This window comes from Myripristis murdjan, chromosome 8 (genome assembly GCF_902150065.1).
Source record: "Myripristis murdjan chromosome 8, fMyrMur1.1, whole genome shotgun sequence".
NCBI classification, from domain to species: Eukaryota; Metazoa; Chordata; class Actinopteri; order Holocentriformes; family Holocentridae; genus Myripristis; species Myripristis murdjan.
In genome coordinates, this window is record NC_043987.1 from 30,198,429 (window position 1) to 30,218,385 (window position 19,957).

Below are 19,957 nucleotides of genomic sequence, written 5' to 3' on the forward strand. Positions count from 1 at the left end.
ACCGCGTATAAACAAAAGTCGGTTTATAATGAAAGTACAGCAGTCTGTGTGCGGAGATCCGGCAGACCTGGTGCTGGCCGGCACCGCGTCGGCACCGGCCGGGACTGGCCGCGGCACCGCGCGGTGTGCGGCCACCCGGTCACCCGGTGTGCCGGATCTGCCAGGTGCCGCTCCGGCTGTCAGTTGGACCTTTCTGAAGAAGGAGGAAGTTACCTCCGAAACTGTCAAGGTAAATAAACATCCCATGTCTGATTAAAGGGACCAAAAACGTTTTTTAGTTAAAAGGAAGACATGATGTATTTGAACTACATTGATTTATAATGACGTCGGGCCATGCCTGTTGTTGTATTTCAACGTGATGACGTGCACACCGGGGGCAATCGTGCTTGGGCGCGTTTGGGAAAAAGGTAATGTGAGTGCAGGCCAGCCGGGGACTGGGGAGGGGGGGGTTTTGGCTTTAGCACGATACGGGCTCAAACTTGCCAATGTGAGTGGGCCCTAAAACCAACTTTGTAAAGAGATAGAATTGCAAGCTTCAGTAATTTAATTGTATTAACCTGTTAAAAAGCTTAATCTAGTGCTTGGCCAGTTTTACAAAGGAAAAAAAGTGAGATACAACATTTATAATTGAATCATAAAAGTCGATTTCTCCTGCACAGCCTCATAATAGTTTTTGGGACTGGTTTAGTGCAAGAAAAATCAAAATTTTAAAAGCTTGTCACACATGAGAAATGCTCTAAACCTACTGTTGGCTACTTGACAAAAGTACATCAAACAGTGCATACCATTGTGCTGCACAACAACATACACAGTAGATCACACATATGCCCGTTATCAAAAGCGCTTTATACTTTGAACTAAAAACCACACATGCTGTGGTCGAGTGGCTGTCGTCCAGCAGAGAGCTGTCGGTGTGAGCCACGACACACGAGAAACAACAAACGCTTTTCGAAAGCACAGTTGGCCAGCATTGTTTTACTGCAGATTTCAAGATGTATTTGATTGCACACTCCGTATAGCTCAGGCAATGTACTGAGCCTGTTGATATTTTATGTTACTGTATTTTATTTTCGCTATCATTCCCAATTCTATTTCCCTTTTTATTTTATGTTACTGTATTTTATTTTCGCTATCATTTTAAATTGTGTTTTGCGGCTTTTAATGTCTCTGTAAAGCACTTTGAATCACCTTGTGTTGAATTGTGCTCTACAAATAAATTTGCCTTGCCTTGCCTTGCCTCTGAGCTTCACAACCAGGTGCAATGATGGTATGATTTGTGCTGTCATCTAAAGAAAATGTGCCCATAATGAAGGCATGTTGCATGTGCGCCATGGGAGGTTGCTGTGTGTAGCTTCATAATATAATAATAATAATTCATGATTCATTCAGAATTCAGATTCTCTCCTGTAAACTGTATGTACATCCTTGCAGTTGGTTTATTGATGCCGGTACACTTCATGCTCCTGTAGGATCCTCCTGCTCACTGTAATGCCATGACAGGCAGAGGCTTGTCTCCACAATGCATCCTCATGTCAAAATACACCTTAATTTAAGATTAATTTAAGATCAGCTCCTGTCAGCTTATCCTTTAAATCCTGACCATGTTTTCTTTTAGACGAGGGAACAGTGTCGCTAAAACTTGGGTACAATTTTATCAATTTGTGAGCTCCAAAAATCAAATTGCGAGCACAAAAAAGTAAATTGTACGCACAAATTGGGATTTTGTGACCTTAGTGTAGTGGCATGACTCAAGAGGTAGAGCGGCTGTCTGGTAATCAGAGGGTTCCTGGTTTGATGCCGGCTCCTCCAGTGCGCGTGCCGAAGTGTCCTTGAATAAGACCTCGCACGTTGCACGGTGGCCTCTGGTGTGTGAATGTGAGGCAAACATTATGAAGTGCTTTGAGTGGGCGCTAGTCTAGAGAGGCACTATGGAAATGCAGTCCTTTTACCAAAAAAAAAAAAAAAAAAATCCATGTCCTCTCCGGGGCTCCAAATAGACTAATGGTGTGACAAAAACAACCTATAATGGCGTTCTGTTTATGGGTGTGACCTTTATTACACTAGTTAGAAAGATGCACAACCCAGAAATAGCATTAATATACACTCGTATTGGTTTTGAGCTGTCCATCCCATCCAAAGCCAATTTATATTGTCACACCTGTCCTATAGGGGGGCGTTTGTGAAAGTAAGTGATTACAAAATAAATAAATAAATAAAATATTGAAAACAAATAAACTAAGCACAGTCAGATATAATAAAACACACATTCAAAAAATTCAGGGAATCATTGATGGAATAAAAAAAAAAAAAATCATGGGTTGTAATGGAGAAAAACAGCCCAAAAATGCCAGAGGCGATGATTTCCCACCATGTATGTATAAATATTTATGAAATTTTGTACTGAGAAAACAAATCAGAGCTCATATCTGAACACGGGGCTTGCGTGTTGTGTCCTGCTTCACATGTATCAGTCGGCCCTGATCTGATCTCAGGTGGGACGGGACGCTGAAACGACAGGTGTAACCACGGCCTCTGCCCCCCACTTCCTGCTTCAGGTGCCGTCTGCAGAATTTGCCATTGGATGCGAACTGACACCATAAACATTTCAGATGTTTTAATGCCAGGCTGCTCTCCCGCCTGCTAGACACTTTACGGGGAAAGTGTTGCACTCAGCCAGCCAAAGCAGGAAATTACAGATTAGTGTTAATTGCACGTTGCTGTATCATAAGGACACACATCAGAGCAAAAACAAGGACTAGCCCCCGCCTGCCGGGATCAGATTAAAGGTGCGAATCGAATGAAGCGACTCGACCTGCCTCCACTTCTAATGACAGATGAGTCACCGTGTCACTAAGCGCTCTCACGCGGAGGGCAATTCAACTTTCATTTCAGTCTCATGGAGAAACGGCACAATGGATCATCATCTGACTAACAAAATGACATGACAATGAGCTCTATTTTTAAATTCAAATTCAAATAACAAAACAAAACAAAACAGTGGCATGCATAGTCAGTCCCCATCAGTAAGCTCCCGCCAGCTTTCACACTGCTCCTAAATAAAATATGTATTGGCTCGTTTTTGAGTTTCTCGTTTTCAGTTTCAGGCTGATGTGATCAGTGATGATGATGATCAGTGGTCGAGGAAGGACGAGTTGCTGTGGTTTCTCGGCGAATGTCATAGCAAGCAAGTTAATGTGCTCCTGTGCAAAACAACAGAATTTATTTTTTTTTTTTTTTGTTTGTTTGTTTTTGGTCATTGTGCTGGAAAATTATTAGACCCGGCCAGGCCATCCCAAATTATCCTAAGTGTGGAGTATGGCAGGTTATGGCAGGTCATTCCTCCTACTTACTCCACATCACCTCACTCCCTTATCTGGTGTCCTGGTACATAGGCTAGGATGGCTATTTTGCCTATTACAAAGACTCACTGTCTCCATGATAAGTCCCGATTTAAGTTCAATGTCCTTCGGAGACCTATAAAGTTCTTAGCGTGTGGAAGAGCCGTCAGAAGTGACCGTGGTGCCGCCCGTCCGAGACTGTGATAATTTCTCCTGTGGTGCTCGACTCAGTAAAGCTGAATATTCAACCTAACTCATCCGGGCTCCGTGTCTCTCTCTCTCTCGTGTCTTTCCTTCAGTGAACCTCATTCCATTTCCTTAACAGCCGTCAGAGATACAACTAGGGAATTGAAGGCGATTCGGCACATGTAGAAACAGCTTAAAATATTTATAATCTTTGTTAAAAATCTATATTCTCTTACACTTTATATCCTAGTGCCTGAAGGGAGGATGTGCCTCAAACAGACGCTGTAATATTTATAGCCCGTATAGATGAACACGCTTGATTAATTAAGTTCACCCGCCAAGATGGCTGGTAATTTCAAAACGATGCCCACCGGATATTTTTACTTGTGTTTGTTTAAATTTTGAACCGCTGCTCGACTGCTAACTGTGCCGTATCAAGCGGACGCCCTGCGCTGCTCACTTGGTGCATGTTGGGGGGGGGGAAACAAGAAATGGGAGAATGGAGTTTGTACATTTTGGCCTGAGGGTGGCGCTAGAGGAAAGGTCATGAGGTCATTAAAGCTGACTGGGCTCATCCTCTGGGGGTTGTGAACGTTCTTGTTAAATTTCAGAGTGACTCTGCCTCTAGATTTCTCTTCTTTCGATGTGATGCCGTGGAGTTGAGTGTTGAGTGTGAAGACGGCATCATGATCTAAAAAGTCATCATGCAAAAAGAAAAGACTTCCAGACAGTGAAAGTAGCTCTAAAAAAAAATACAAGCTTTTCGGTTTATAATTTGTCCCTGGCTCAGACACACACATTTACTGTTGCCGTGCATGTCTGTGAACTAAACTGCCCTGTGTTGCTCCACAGTGGGAGAACGAGCAGCTCCACAGCCTGGAGGAGAGAGGCCGGCTTCTTCTCTCACTGCAGTTCCTGCCTCCGCTCTGCTTGGAGGAGAGAGAAGGGGAGGGAGGGGGAGGCGAGGGCCGCCGCAGCGGGGGGCTTTGCGTCGGGGTGAAGCGCTGCGCCCACCTGGCAGCCATGGATGTCAACGGCTTCTCCGACCCCTACGTCAAAATGTGAGTCCCCGAGTCCGTTTGGCTGCCGGTCACATGGAAAGGGAAAAAGATCACCAAGATTTTGATTTCTCGGGACCATTTCCAGCTACAATTTTGCTTAAATTATTCTTATTTTGTTGAAAATCAGATATCTGAAAGTCATCTTGTGTTGAGCATTTTAGTGTCCCTTTTTAGAATGAGAAATAGAATCAGAAATACTTTGAAGTTTCCATTGTAAAGATACACACTTGTAAAACCAAATATAAACCATCCCATTTGCAATTTCAGCAAAAATTCAGTGTAACAGCCTTTAGAAATCCATACCAGTCAAACCCTAGCCTGGTGTCCATGACCAGCTCACACTAGATGTCATTTATTACATGATATTAGCTCTCTCTGTCTCTCTTTGTCATATACACACAGATGCAGAAATGCACACACTCCCTCTCTATCGCTCTCAGTTAAACAGTTGCAGACACACAAGCGTTTCAGAATTTGTTGCCTTAATTGTCATCCTTGCTGAACCACAATATGAGCAGGCAGCACCGACATTTTCATGGCAAAAATGATTTATCTCCGACGCTCTCTGCAGGACAGACAATTTGCTGCCCACGTATTCAAATTCACTCTCCCATCCACTCATTTCCCAAGTCACCTCTCATGTGTTTTCATGACAAAACATAGTTTGGAGACGTGAAACGCTTGTCGGGGATTCGTTCCAGTGAAGGATCTTAACGTAACGCGCGGCTCCTCTGTCGCCGATCGGTCAAGTGCTGTGGAAATCACAAAGACTTTAAAAATTCCTGATTCAAGACACAGCGTCGTGTAGTGTGAACTTTAGGGTTTGGGTTATTGATCCAGTCTTAAATCAATCCAGCTGCAGAGGTTAGAGATGGCTTTCCCCATACTAATGTCTCTGTTGAACTCTACAGGGGGAATTGGGAGGACAGGAAATTTGCTTCAAAGCTGATTTTATGTTTAAAACTCTGTTTACTTGTACACATTTAGGCATAAATCTATACTGCCTCAGAATAATTTAAAGAAGCAATTAGTGGCATCTGAATTCCCAGGGATGCGCTCTGAAATGCAAAAAACCTTACTATATGCATCCGATAGTATCTTACACAGAGCCAGGATTTTTAAGAGTGGCTTGTTGTGCTTTTTGACTGCATACAAAAAGTAACTTCATCAAGTGAAATCTTCAGCTCTTCAGCTCTTCAACTTTTTAATTGGGGCTGGTGGGCATGTGGCAAAAACACGTACTTCTCTCACTGTTCACCCAACATACAAATTACAAATTATAGATAATAATTATAAAAGAGCATGGAGCCAAAACCCCAGCGCATTGCTGTCCAAATGCTCTTGAAGATTAGCCACATACCAAAGTTATGCATTAATGAGATAATTAAACGCTGAAATACTGGCAGCGTGTTACATTTGTTATTCTATGATTCAATTATTCTTGAGGACACGCAATCTGTTTCCCAGCAGGACGGACAATGGCTGAGAAAAAGGAGTCAATTTAAGCGGCGTCTCTTCTTGGCACGGCTCTGTGAAAGGGAAACAGTGGGGCTGAGAGCCTGGCATCTCCAGGCTCCTTTTGGCTTTTGTTTCCTCGCGCACGCAGGGGACCGTTTCTTTGAAGAGACGGTGAGTTTTGTTTGCGAGCCGCCAGAATGGAGCGAACCTGCGGATTTGGAGCAGTCGCAGAGCTTTTGTCAGTGTCCCAAATATCAATCGATATTGTGTTATAGTGCAATCACCTCGGCCCTGTATCTATGTTAAATTGATGAATTCATTTCATAGTGTCTCTGTTGCCCTTATGTGATCTACTTGCCTCGGCTCTACTCGCTTTCGGGCACCAGCTACTTTTCTAGATTTCTTTTTCCATGACACACAATATCCCCACACAGCGAAGCCCTGAGCAATAACAATATTAATGCAGCTAAGAGATTTTCTGAGTATTTTTTTTTTTTTTTTTTTTACATGGATAGATAAACAAATAAAAGACAAGTTTCACAATTCTCACTTTTCGTATATCCTGGTTGGAAGCAGCGCTCGTCGGGGATTTGCTGTTCAGTTTCTCTCTGACCGGTCAGAGGCCTGCAGCGTTTTCGTGTCACATTTTAGTATCTGCTCAGCTCGCAGGAACCTCAGTGGAGGTGGTTTCAAAAATAGTAGCCGGCACCAGATACTATCCCAAACTTTTGCCCAGTTAAAACCAAAAAGTAGGTAGAGCCTAGGCGAGTGGGCAAAACAATCTCCAAACTCTTAAATAATAAAGTATGTCAAACAAAAGACAGCGTGTTCAGACAATCTAAGTTGTTCTGTCTCTCCAGGCACTTTCTGATTTGGCTATTTTGCCATGTTTGAAGTTGCTTTTATATTCAGCATTGGAGGGTGTGGTTTCACCCCTAACTGGGTCAAACCAATACAAAGGACTTAATTGAGCAGAAAAGGGATTTAAACAAAAACTATACCTTAAAAATACTCTTACTCTTCCTAATAGTAATTTAAGGTTTCTGGAATATTATATAAATTACTTTTAACAAATTGTTTCTCTGCTTGGACTGTACCAAATGGTTGCGGCATAGAGAATATAAGGTTAATCCAGGTTAATCTAGGTCCTATAGGTTATTCTGTGCCACTCTTCAGTTTAAAGGTGAAATGGGCTCAAGTGTTTCCTTTTCATTACACGCCATGGCTAGTTGCAAATTGTATTACTTAATTTGAATTGATTGTTTGACTCATTGAAATAAAGTTTATTTTCTTTGTTTTATTTTTTTTTTTTAGAGTCAAAGCCAAAGATACTTTTATCAGTTTCAGTTGTTGGTGTGATAAATCTCCTTGCCCCTTGACATTAGTGGTGTTTTTGTCTCAAAAGTAAAAAAATCCGGTGGAATTCCTACTTCAGGCCTATGTAGTTAATTTGCTTTTACCGATTTTTAGCCGATTGCCATATATATCACAGTATATCATTTTTACTGTGCTTATATCACAGTAAAAATGAAATATCCAGTCGCTGTGGTCCACCTCTGATGTGATGGAGGTTCCTCTCAATATGTTTATATTAATATTATTTTTAGGTGTGTTATCTGTCCAGAGAAGTCAGTCCAGTGTGGCGTGGGAGGATTTGAGTCAACAGTCTGTAAAACCTGCCTCGCCCGGCCTCAACAAACCCAAAGTCATTTCAGTTGTTTTGCATTCACTTTAAATGAAGTGTTTTATCATCTACATGCTGTTTGAGAGGCTTTTGTCACAGTAACAGAAGAATAATATCTCTAGGGGAAACACTGAGCCTATATGTATATTTAAAATTCATGAAAATAGTCAAATATAAAGATGTTGGATATTGTCCTCAGACTAAGCTTCAGTCCAAAACCCAAAATCCATCAGTCGTGGAGCGCCGGCTGCAGCAGTGCCAGCCGCAGCAGCTTGTACTAATTTGTGTCAGAGTCAATGCCGCGTTTCAAGCTGAGCAAGTCAATTCAGAGGAAAATGAGAGAATAAACAGGTTTAATATTCCAACCAACATCCCTGGGCTTGCTAATTTCCTGCCAGCCGCGCGGTTGTACAGACCCGTCAGGCGGCGCCTCACCTGGCTCGCTGCGACCAGATAAGACGGTGTGAGGGGATCGGAGCGGAGCCGGGCCCCAGACAGCTTGTTCTCTTCCCATTAGCTGATGAGGCTTTTGCAGCGGAGCGACTGTGATAAAGAGCAACCGAGCGTTTCAGCCCCGGCTCCACCTCGCCTTTATTATTTCCTCGTGTCATCTGTTAGAATAACTGATCAAAGCCAATTACTTCTCAGCTGGCAAAATGGCTCGGAGACAGCGGCGCCCACTACCTACTGATGTATGGACGGAGCTTGGAGTTTCCTTTTTTACTTTCTCCCCGTGCTTTGAGAGAGTGTGTGTCTATTACACAATACCAGGAATCCCCCTGATATGATCACAATGCTTGGGCCACAGTATAATGATGACTCACTTTGATTCATTATTAATTTCTGATTTATTATTGAAGATGTACAGTATTTCATGTGACTGTAGGAACATGTGAAAACAGTTTCCCTACCGGTGCTAAAACGAAGGGAGGAGGGACGAGAGGAGGGGCGAGAATTTGGTCAAATTCAAAGCCTTTTGAGACTTTGAAGCGATCCTTTTTATTTTCGCTTTGATATTATGTTCACGGCTTTCACTTGTGGCCCTCAGGTTAGGAGTCCTGAGACCGATGTATCTGCTGGCTGATGGGCTGAGCCGATATTGAGTTTTTATTAAATATCACATGTTGTCCAGTCAGTGGCGTCTACCTCCCTCATATCAGTCTGGTAAATGTGACATGAGTCTATTTCCCCATTTTATGTATTAATTTATTTACTGTGCATAAAACAACCGCTAAGTTTAAAGAAAATTCATTATGCACCCTTCACTCCAAGAAGAAGAAGACAAAATGTGGCAACCACTGAATACTTGACATTTGTGGGGACAGAAATGGTCAATTTTAAAGATATTGAATATTGGCAGAAGCTATCAGATATCAGTGGCTTTAATCCAAATATCATGGGCCCTAAAAAAAAAAATTAAATGCTGCTTTATATAGAAAATAGAGATATACATAGTGTAGTTCGTCCATACAGAGTTTGCTCTTGACTCTACGCATCACTGTTTCCCAAATTTTTCCTGCCTGGGTGGGAAAGCCTCTGAGACAGTTTCAAGACACTAAAACTGTCCACTGAAACCAAGACTAATTAAATTCCTCCAGAGAGAGACTTTCCCTTCCAGTTCCAGTACATGGGGTGACTTCGCCTGTCACTTCGATGGCAGGCGAAGGAGTGTTTTCGATCACTCTGAGCACTTTGAGTGGGACTGCGGTCGCTGTGGACTGAGGCCGCTCTGCTGAGGCTCTGCGAGCACCATGCAGCCATATTACCATACAGCCAATCAGCGGTACACGCAGCAGTGTGCAATCCTGTGAGAGCTGTGGACGAGTATGTCAGGATCAGTGGGACTAATTACTGTTTTAAGTCATTAATATATATTTCACTTTATTTCCTAGAGCACACACCGCTATAGCAGTTAATGGACAACCAGCTACCAAAGCCATTCCTCTTGAGACTCAGACTCAGCGCCGATTTCTCATACATATCATTACAGCGAGTGCCCAGCACACTGTTTTCTGCCTCTCCGGAAAACACATGCAAATAGTCGAACCACAAGCCAATTAGGAAAACATCATCAATCTGGCAATGCATGTGCAGCATTTAGACACCATGCTCAAATTGATGAATATGTTTTCTTAATTTGCTCTGGTTTTGTCTATTCACATTTGTTTTCTTAAGCTACCTCCATATGTCATTGTATTTCTGCAAATAAGATGAAATGAATGGTTAGAGTGATATATTGGTACACTGACGCTCATACATATTTATTACAGGTCTGGAAAAGTTGATTAAAATAGAGCTACGTATCGCCGATGTGACAAGCGAATGCCTTGTTGGTGTGTTTGTCTGGTTTTTAAGCAAATTATCACAGTTTTAAATCAACATAGCATGAGATTAGCATGAGTTATTAAGCAGAGTAAGACTCACTGGACATACTACCATTAATATTCATATTTTGCTCATAACATGGCATAAATAAACATTTCTGGATAATGCTAAAAATGGCAGCCTTAGAGCGCCCGCAGACAAAATGTGTTTCACCCCTGCCTGTATTGTTTTAAGGGCGCACTATGCAGTTTCAAATGGGATATATGGGTTATGTTTTGGGTTATGATGGGTGTAAAAGGGTTGTCCTGAACTCTAGAGGTGTTCCAGAGCTCTACTCTTTTGAGAATTGAGTGGCATTCCTCATTCTTTGCCATATTATAACAAGGTTGAGGTGCCCTCCCCTTGGAAACTGCTTGCTTGAACCTCAGGAGGATCATGAGGACTTGCTAAATTTTGGATCAACTCTCTGGCTAATAAATGTCTACATTTTTTTTAAATTTGTGATCGGTTGCAGTGTGACCTGTGAACTGATTTACTCTGGCCAGCACGCTGTCATTTGGCTGCACAACGACCACAGTAATGCAGCCGGTGCAGTCACACATGCCAGCTTGTATTATTCCTCCTGTGCTGTAGGTACTCATGCAGAACGTGTCAAATGATGCCAACAGAAACTGGAAATGTCTGCTCTCCCTTGATGTGGGATACAAAGCCTCAACATCTGCGGGGTGTGATCATTCTTACCTAATCACTACTCAGTGTGGTTTGGGATTATGTCTAAACATCAAGGTTTGCTTTTTGGGCTGCAGATGGGGACGGATAATCAGAACGGAGGGCAGAGCCAGCCCATCTCTGCCCAGATGCCACGGCTTTGTGGACTTTTTGTGTTGGTTTATGGACTTTTGTATTTTCCCCTGGACTCTGTGTGTTTGGACACTGTTGGTTTTTTGTTTCCCCCTGTGTTTCCTTGTGTTTTTGGTGTGTCGGTTTCCTGTGTCACTGGAAGCAGCCCAGCAATGTTTGCTCCTCCACACCTGCCCCTAGTTTAGTCTCGTTAGGCCTGCCAAGCTCCCAGTGCTCTCCCAGCCAATCAGCTCGCCTCATGTTCTCCAGTCTCATCATCACCTTTGGTCTAGTTAGTTAATCAGTTCAGTTTGTGTTTACATCTTGCCTTCAGTTTAGTTTTTTGTCTGATCATTGCGCTTGTCATGCCTGTGTTACTTAGGTTTCTCTCTGCTGCTACATTTGGGTCCACTTGCCTGCCTGTATGCAACACAGGACTTATTACATTTATTATACTCATTTTAGGATCAATTGTGAATTCAAATACGTGTTAAATTAATTTATTGCTAAGGTTTTTTTAAATTTATTGCTAAGCTCCAGACCTGTTAAAGGAAAATTCATTTCACATTTTTTGGCAAAATACCCTTTTTTCCCCCTCTGTACACGCAGCAGTTTGGTGTCTCTGGGGAGCATTTTGTGTTAGCTTAGCATAAAGTCTTGAAGTCTATGGGAGTTATTAGCCTAGCTTGGTCACAGTGGAAAAAAAAAAAGTAGAACAACTCTGACACTGTCTTATTTCCCTGGTGCATCATATGGATTTGAAATGCTGGATTTTTTTTTTTTTTTAATTGAGAGTTGTTTTAGGAGGTTAGATGGTGGAACTGTAAACGTATTTATCCTTAAAGCGGACCTTTCGCACACTGGTGAAAGTTTGCGACGTAGGCACGGTACAAGTCCAAGATGTGTGTTTCAAATATGCACGTTTCAATGCAGAAATATTAGTAGCGGCCTGAAGAGCCCATACTAGTCAAATGCTAGCTGCAAGTAGATTGAGGTGGTGTTGTTTAATCTGCTTCCTTCCTTGGCCATAATCTCTAATGAATGATTCTGCCTGGTAGCCAACAACTGATTTGTTTATCTGTGGAAGAAAGGGAGACTAGAAGCTCAGTAAAGCTCTTGTTACGGTACTTTCCTCTTTAATATAATTGATTTTGCTTTATAATGGCTGTTTGCCTGCATGGCAATTGTCAACTGGAGTGAAACTGCAATCTTTTCAACCACAATTCTCCTCTTTTTTCTGCTTCCCTTCCCTTGTTTCCCTCCCCCTCTTCAGATACCTGAAACCCGACATACAGAAGAAATCTAAGCACAAAACAGCGGTGATGAAAAGGACCCTCAACCCTGAATTCAATGAGGTGTGACCCCCAAGCCCCGCTCCATCTCCCCCGTGGGGCTGCTGCAGCATGTCTAATGCCAGCGCTGTGTTCTCCATCCATCTCCTCTTCTCCACAGATGTTGATGCTAATGAGATGTTTGCTTCAATAGCTCACATGCTCTCTCTGTTCTCCAGTACAGCTGTAGTTTTGTTTTATTTAAATATCTCATCTCCATCTGCACAGTATTCCTCTTACCCCTGCTCTATATCTCTGCACCCGCATCAACCCAAACCCACGGGCCAAAGGCTGTAATCTTACACTCCTTGTTCTAGGCTTTCTACATGCACACACACACACACACACACACACACACACACACACACACCTCAGTGCTTTTAAGCGGAACCACTTGAGCGTTTCTCTTGCCCTCGCTGCATTCACATCAAACAAGCCTCCCTTTGCCACTCTCCAGCCACCTTCCCTGGAAATAACACAAGCAAACTGTTCTTGTTATTTGTCCATTTGTTGGTGTTTACAGTGTAAATGATTTAGGATTTCCAATAAGCGGCTGGATGCCATGGAAACTGAGTTAGTGCACACAGCAAAAAAAAAAAAAAAAAAAAAAAAAGAAAAAAAAAAGAAAAAAAAAAGCAAGTTAACAGAATAATGTGATAATGCCTCAGTATCACTGCCGATATCCACACGTCTTACTTAAGCTTCTCTTAATAATGACACTCAGAACGTGTTTGCATTGCGTTTTGAATCGTTGTTGTTGCAGCAATTCCCATGCAGGCCACTGCAGAAGACCTTAATGACCAGTAAAGTGTTCCTGCAGATATTACACCGAATCTATTATAAAATAAAGCTCGTGGAGAGTGTTTGTATTCATGCTGGAGCACTCAAGAGCATCCTCGCCTGTTTATGACGACCATTAAGCTGCAACCGGCCATCTGTCAAACGTGATATTTCAGTTGGTATCTCAGACACCGCTGCTCTAATTACGCCATCTTACAAAAGTGCACTGATTGGACTGATGGGGATGCTTTGATTAATGATTTTGATTAATGGTCAAAACTTCAAACTCAGAAAAGCAATAACTGCTGCACACTGGTCCAGTTGATGCCTCTTGCTACTGATTGACCAGAGAGTCAAACAGGATAACTTTTGTTTCCAATATCTTGAAAAGGAAAACAGGATTTATTTTTTTTTGACAATGAACCCAGCCGACCTCAAGTGCAAGATAAATCAGACTTTGAGAAACTCAGCTGTGCATGACTGTGTGTTTCATGTGTGTGTCTGCAGGAGTTTTTCTATGATATCTCCCTGTCGGAGCTGGCCAACAAGACGCTGGAGGTCACCGTGTGGGACTACGACCTGGGCCGCTCCAATGACTTCATAGGTGAGATTGATGCCTGACTCTGATGTCGGAGTCATTTGAGGCCATGTGATGCTGAGTTTTATTTTGGACAGAAGATTATGACCCAGTACCTCTCTCTCTCTCTCTCTCTCTCTCTCACTGTGTCTCTCTCTCTCTGTCTCTCTCTCTCTCTCTGGGTCCCAACCATCAGTTTAGAGACACTTCCTTAAAATGTGGGCTTTGTACAACATACATATAATATGCTTGACATCAGCTGGACTGTAATTGGTTGCAGGATGTAGGCCTGCCATATCAAAACATGGACACACCTATTTTTTTCAATTTTGGGGGTTGGCGGTGAATCTTTTTTTGATGAGGGTTAAGTCAAGTGGTGTCTGATTCTATTTGTTGTAAGCTTGTGGGCATGTGAGGCCCTTCGACACTGTAAACGGTGATGTTGTTGGGCTCTAAATCAACTTGAGCTTGAACTGTCTGACAGGACAGCTTCCTAGTCTGAGTTTTGCCGAGGGAAAATGTTGTTCCTGTTGCTGCAAATATTACAAAAAACTAAATGTGCTTATTCTGTTCAGAGAAAGATTGTGATTTGTTATGATTTGATTTGTTTATTTTAGTTGCACAATAATGAGAGTTCAGATAAAGGCAACAGAAAAGACAGTAATACCAACTCAGCAGAGGAAGTGAACCTTATTTAAACAAATAAAAAAGTGAAAAAAAAAAAAGTTTTTAACTATGCCCTAAAAGCTGGCAAAGAAGACAACCACTTCAGTGTCATAGTCGATGAATTCCATAACTGTGGAACTCTAAATCGGATTAAAAATTCATGTCTTGAAGTACAACAACAAGGTAAATGGAAATCTTTTTTGAGAAGAAGGACCAGAGAACAAACTCACTTTTTCTTAACTCTTCATGGACTACTTGCATCTTTCACATCACACTGGTGTTTTGAAGTCATTGTTTAAGGCTATAAGATTATTGTCATCTGCAAAGAATATAGGAAAAATTATGTAACATCAGCAATATTAAAGGGCCAAGGATTTATTATTCCTACCCTTACCATTTGTATTATTAATTTGGGTTCTTTTTGTCTTTTAGTTTTTCATAATCATTCTTTCTCTGTGATTTAGAAACAATTAATCATTCCTGGTGATATGAACAGGGCACAGCTGAAAAAGAGAGTGTTTCCTTAGTTTGTCTTTTTCTCCTAAAAGAAAACCTATGAAACACCAACCACATGAATGAATGAATGTACAAATGACCAACTGTCTGAATGAATGGATGAAAAGCAATACATTTACAGAGAGCAAGTAAAGCTTTATTTATATAACACTTAAAAACACAGTCACAAATTGCTTCACACAATAAAAACAAATGCATAGATAAACAATGACATCCAAAAATATACACTATGTCATTCCAATGATGCAGATTAATGGACAGACTTGCTTATAAAAATGAGTCTTTAGAAGCTGATAAAACCAGTCTAGGGATCCTGAAGAACTAATTGGCTGGAGAAGATTATTCCAGAGAGTTTGGGCGACAACTGCATAGGCACAGTATCCTTTTGTTTTATATTTGGAGTAGGGGATGGTAAAGCAAAAGCATGAACATTAGATGCAGAGCATTTTCAGAGGAAGTGAATTTTCTGTCACGTAAAACCCTGTTGAGAACAGGAGCACAATTAACATAAACATCATCAACATCAAAGCAAATGGACAGCCATTTACCGGCTGCACGTCTTCCTATTGGCACCCATGCTCAAATTGAGCTCTTTTCTCTGCACACAGATTTCAGAAAATTACACATAAAATACACTGTATATCATCAGCACAGAGACACATATATATCTATTCAGTAATTAACCTAACAGGATACTCTTGTTGATGGTGATATTTCTCCATGTGCACTGATGCAACTTAAATGCAACAGTCAGTGTAGGCACGATGATGTTATTTGCTGTTAAATTTGATGCGTGGACGACAGCAGAGTTTAACCCTGAAACAACATGAACCTTCAGTGACACCTTGTGACTTTGTGCCTGATCTGGTCCAATAGCTTGGCATGCCAATGAAACCATATGAAATGGGGGAGATTTTAATCCTTTTTTTTTTTTTTTAAAGAGTTTTATATGATCAACTGTCATCTAATAACACAACTATGGCATAATTAAATGAAGGAAAGTTGTGAGGAATGGTCTGTGTTGTATTAATGAGCCACTGCCTGCTGATTGGCTGGTAGAATCGGTGGTCACGTTAACTATGGCACAGGGCCCACAGGGCTGCTACAGCGAGGGCAGGCTCACCCAAATTTATGATTCTCAAGGACTGGTTCATATTTGATGAGGTCAAATTGCACCAAAACAACTGGGGCCAATTCTGACTCATTTGTGTTTCGGGGTCCATCATTTCCCACAGAGAAGCTGCTGAAATAGGAAGGAGTACCAGCACCGTCTTTTAACATCATTTAAATAACATTCATACTGCAATAACCATACCCAAACCAAACAAATACCCTCTCCTCTGACACGTTTCCCTTTAAATGTGGCCTGTCCTAAGTAATGAGATCATTCAGCCTTCATAATCAAACCCACAATGCACAGCAGCGGACACATCCCCTCTTGCTGTTTGTGAACATGATAATGTCAGCAAACTGAAAGGCTGGCCTGATGGCAGAGCTAGACGAAGGCCATGTAGTCACCAGTATACAGTATGTATGTATTTATATACATGTACATGTTTTTAAGACAGGAACAGAACCATTTCCAAAACTTCTCGTTTACACCATGGCTCATTTACAAAAAATGTAAGGGAAAACGGAGGAGACTATAAAAAAAAAAATATATATATATATACATATCTAATTGGTGTATTTTCCTTCCACCTCGTTAATTCATGTAATCGATAACTCAGCTGAATGTTTGACAGCTGTGCTTTTTAATGTTGCTATGGTTACAGGCTGGGTTAGTGGATGACTTTATAACGGTGATTAAACTTGAGCCGAACTACATGTGCAATACACAGGTTTTAACTCACAGCTGCCGGCCAATCAGGAAAGAGTATTCACCCATACCACGGTTTAAAAACTTTCTCAAACACTCTCAAGTCACACCTGCTAAGAAAAGTCCTCAACAAATTTTTGGTGGTTTGTTTTGGTGGTGGAGAGTTTGCGGAGGAAGCGCGGCTCTGAAAGATATTAGCCTTGGGATGTTGTTGTCTCAGCTGTTTGAGCAGACTGAGGGAGTGCAGCCGGTTTTCACAAAGCACTTCTCCTCCTGTGCTGCTCTTTTATTTTGTTTGACAACGAGGAGAAATCCACTTCTGCTGTGAACAGCCTCGGTTGTAACTTAGATTCCACTTGTGTTTCTAGTCTGAACACGGAGTGAAACATCACCAGCCAGGTGGACGGGTAAACATGAACGTTGTGTGATCAGTTTACTAACACCACCGTACAAGACGTCTGGGAGCTGAACTCACTCACTTCTTCCAAACAATTATCTCTTCCTGGCAGATTTGCAGACAATCTGCCTGGTGAAGTTTTAAAGGAGCTGTGAAGCATGATTGTAATTTTTTTGTCAGCATTTTTACAGAAATTTCACTTACGTTTTCACTGATGTGCTGTACTTCACTACATTTTAAATCACATCCATTACGCAGTACAGTATAAATTTAGTTCATCTATGGAGGAACAGAAACGTGTGCACCACTCAGTCAGCAAAGAAGAAAACAATAATCTGGCTTTAATCTGGCCCATGACAAATTTCTCACCTTGTGGGACAATAAAGCTAATCTTGATCTTGGTCTTTACTTTATGTTGTAATTTACAATTTAAAGAATCTACGAGTGTGGCGCGGCGGCTTGGAGTCGTCTCTGTGTGGATTTTGCATGTTCGTCCTGCATCTGCGTGGCTTTTCGCTCCGGTTTCCTCCCTCAGGCCAAACACCTGTAGGTCGGGTTAACTGGACACGCCGCATCGCCCCGGGGTGTGAATGTGTGTGTGAGTGTGTTGGTGTGTCTGTCCTGGGATGGACTGGCGACCTGTCCATGGGGTTTCCCTGCCCTACCTGCCTTCAGCCTGAGGCATGCTGGGAAACCCTGCGACCCAAATAAGGATAAGCGTTTTGAAAATGGATGAAAACAAATCTCGACTGAACTCTGTACTCTTGTCCTTCATCTCCTCTGTAGTTGCCGACCGAGGTTGCTGTAATTGAGCACTTTTAATTATTTTTTATTTTTATTTAATTTTGACTTTTTGTTTTCAATTTCGATTTGGTTTTTATTAGCTTTCAGTTAGCCTAGTTATAGTTTAGTTTTTGAAAATGCTTAGTTTTAGTTTAGTTTTTATTAGTTTCATTGTTAGTTTTAGTCTTGTTTTTGTTCTCAATATTTGCTGAGATTCAATATCATACCATCAATACCATTTTAAAAAAATGTATTCACTTTGGACGGATGAACAATCAAATTAATTGACAATGATGAAAACTCGTTTTGTGAACACAATACAGTTTCACTTAGTTGTTGTTTTTGTAACGGCTCGTTTTTATTTGTATTTTATTTTTTCCACACCTAGTTTTTGTTATTTTGTTAGTTTTTGTTAACGATAATAATAACCTTGCTGCTGACAAGTTGGTTGACACGTGGCCACACCTACATATGGCTGTGCTCTTGTTTATCTGCACCACGGCTATTAGCTCCACACTGTATTTCATTCCTTTATTTGTTTCTCTACCTGTTTGTCTCATATGTTATGTAAATGAAAACTCAGTGGGTGTGACGCACCATTGGTGAGGGACAGCATGTTTACCTGTTTGGTGTTTTGTTACAGGCGGTGTGTGTCTGAGCTGTCAGTCCCAGGGCGACGCTCTACGCCACTGGACGGACTGCCTCAAGAACAAAGGCCAGAAGGTGGAGCGATGGCACGTGCTGACCAACGAGCTCCCGCGAACCTTGAGCCACGACTAAGCCCGCGCAACGCCTCCGCTGGCTCGACGCCGGAGCAGCTGGCGGTGATCGACAGCGATGGTTGACAGAGCTCTGCCGGTCACGATACGAGACGGACTCATGCAACTTCACAAATCGATGAGTAGGAAAAGAATTGGCTAAGTGCCGCTGCGGGGACTAGGGAACAAAATGACACACAATGGCCAGTGCATGGTGGCGTGCCTTCATGATTCATCCACACTCCTGATGGAGATGCTTGCCAGAGGGTTTGCTTGTTGGCCTCATCACCGATATCAGCATTTACAGCTCAACATCATACCTCCAGGCCGGGATCAGGTTACATTTGAGGGTTTGATTGATTTATAGATTTGCTGTAAAATGAGGCCGACACTGATCTTTTGTTGAACTCTGAATATTGGACAGTCATGGATCGAGGTTTCTCCCTGACCACAGTCTAGATCACAGTCAATTTTGCATTTTCTTTGACATTTGATTTGGTAACCCCACTTGTTTCCAATGCTAATTAACTTGTTTCCAGAATTTTCTTCAATCCAGTGTTGGTTTCTTGATCTTTGTTGACTGATCTGCCTTATTCTGCCTTGTGTCAAACATATTTACAATTACTAAAATTCATGAAACAAGTGAAACTGCACTGGAAACAAGTGGGATTATCTCATCCCAGTAGTAGATTTTTGTCATTTGTTTGAAGAAAAACAAGATTTTGAAGCTCAATATGAGCCTAAACATTTTTTTTTTTTAAATTTCTGTAGTGTCCTGTAACTGTTAAATGTTTTTTGGAAAATGGTTGTGCATGTAAACGCAGTAACACATCACAGGGTTCAAGCTACACTGGAATAAGCTTGGTGGATGACCCTTAAAAAGCTGCAAACCTTAATCAAATTTCATTAGCCTGGCTTTCAGTAGAGTTTTACAGCCCTTTCTGGCAGCGAGAACCTACAGAGGTGTAAAAGTTCCTGGAGCCTGATTTAGTTCCTGCTCAGGTGGTGACACTAAAATCTGAGTTCCAGGAACTTTTAGGACGAACTAGTGGGTTGCCGTCTTGATTCGTCCAAAAACAAATGGAAAAACAATGCAAACTTCAAGTTGTGCTCACGTATGCTTCCCAGTATTTGGGAAGAATAAAGTAGCTACCTTGAATGTCTTGTGTGCACAGTTTAATAAACAACACACCGGTAACTCACGGAGAGTGCTGTCACTGTGCCGGGGAGGTGAGCAGGACGTGACGGGAAAAATGAGCTCCTCAAAGCGGCTACTGCAGCGGAAGTGGCCGGAGGAGGCTGCTTTTCTCTGTTCGACTCAGCTTTTAATCTAAGTTTTACACTATTTGGCAGGAGCTCAACTCGAGAAAAAAATTGTCACAGTTTAGGAGAGTTGGGTGTGCACAGAGAAACGGTGGGCAAAAACATGAAGCAAGAC

General features: G+C 41.8%; 1 protein-coding gene across 1 annotated transcript in view; it reads left to right on the plus strand.

The window, feature by feature from the left end:
* The window catches only part of doc2a (double C2-like domains, alpha), a 49,663-nt gene extending 30,439 nt beyond the window's left edge, over positions 1 to 19,224 (plus strand). The window contains exons 7-10 of the mRNA XM_030058232.1: positions 4,377 to 4,585; positions 12,166 to 12,247; positions 13,511 to 13,607; positions 18,405 to 19,224. Of these exons, the coding sequence (XP_029914092.1) occupies positions 4,377 to 4,585; positions 12,166 to 12,247; positions 13,511 to 13,607; positions 18,405 to 18,541 (525 nt within the window). The 3' untranslated portion in view covers positions 18,542 to 19,224. The remainder of the gene's footprint in view (positions 1 to 4,376; positions 4,586 to 12,165; positions 12,248 to 13,510; positions 13,608 to 18,404) is intronic.
* Positions 19,225 to 19,957: the final 733 nt, after the last annotated feature.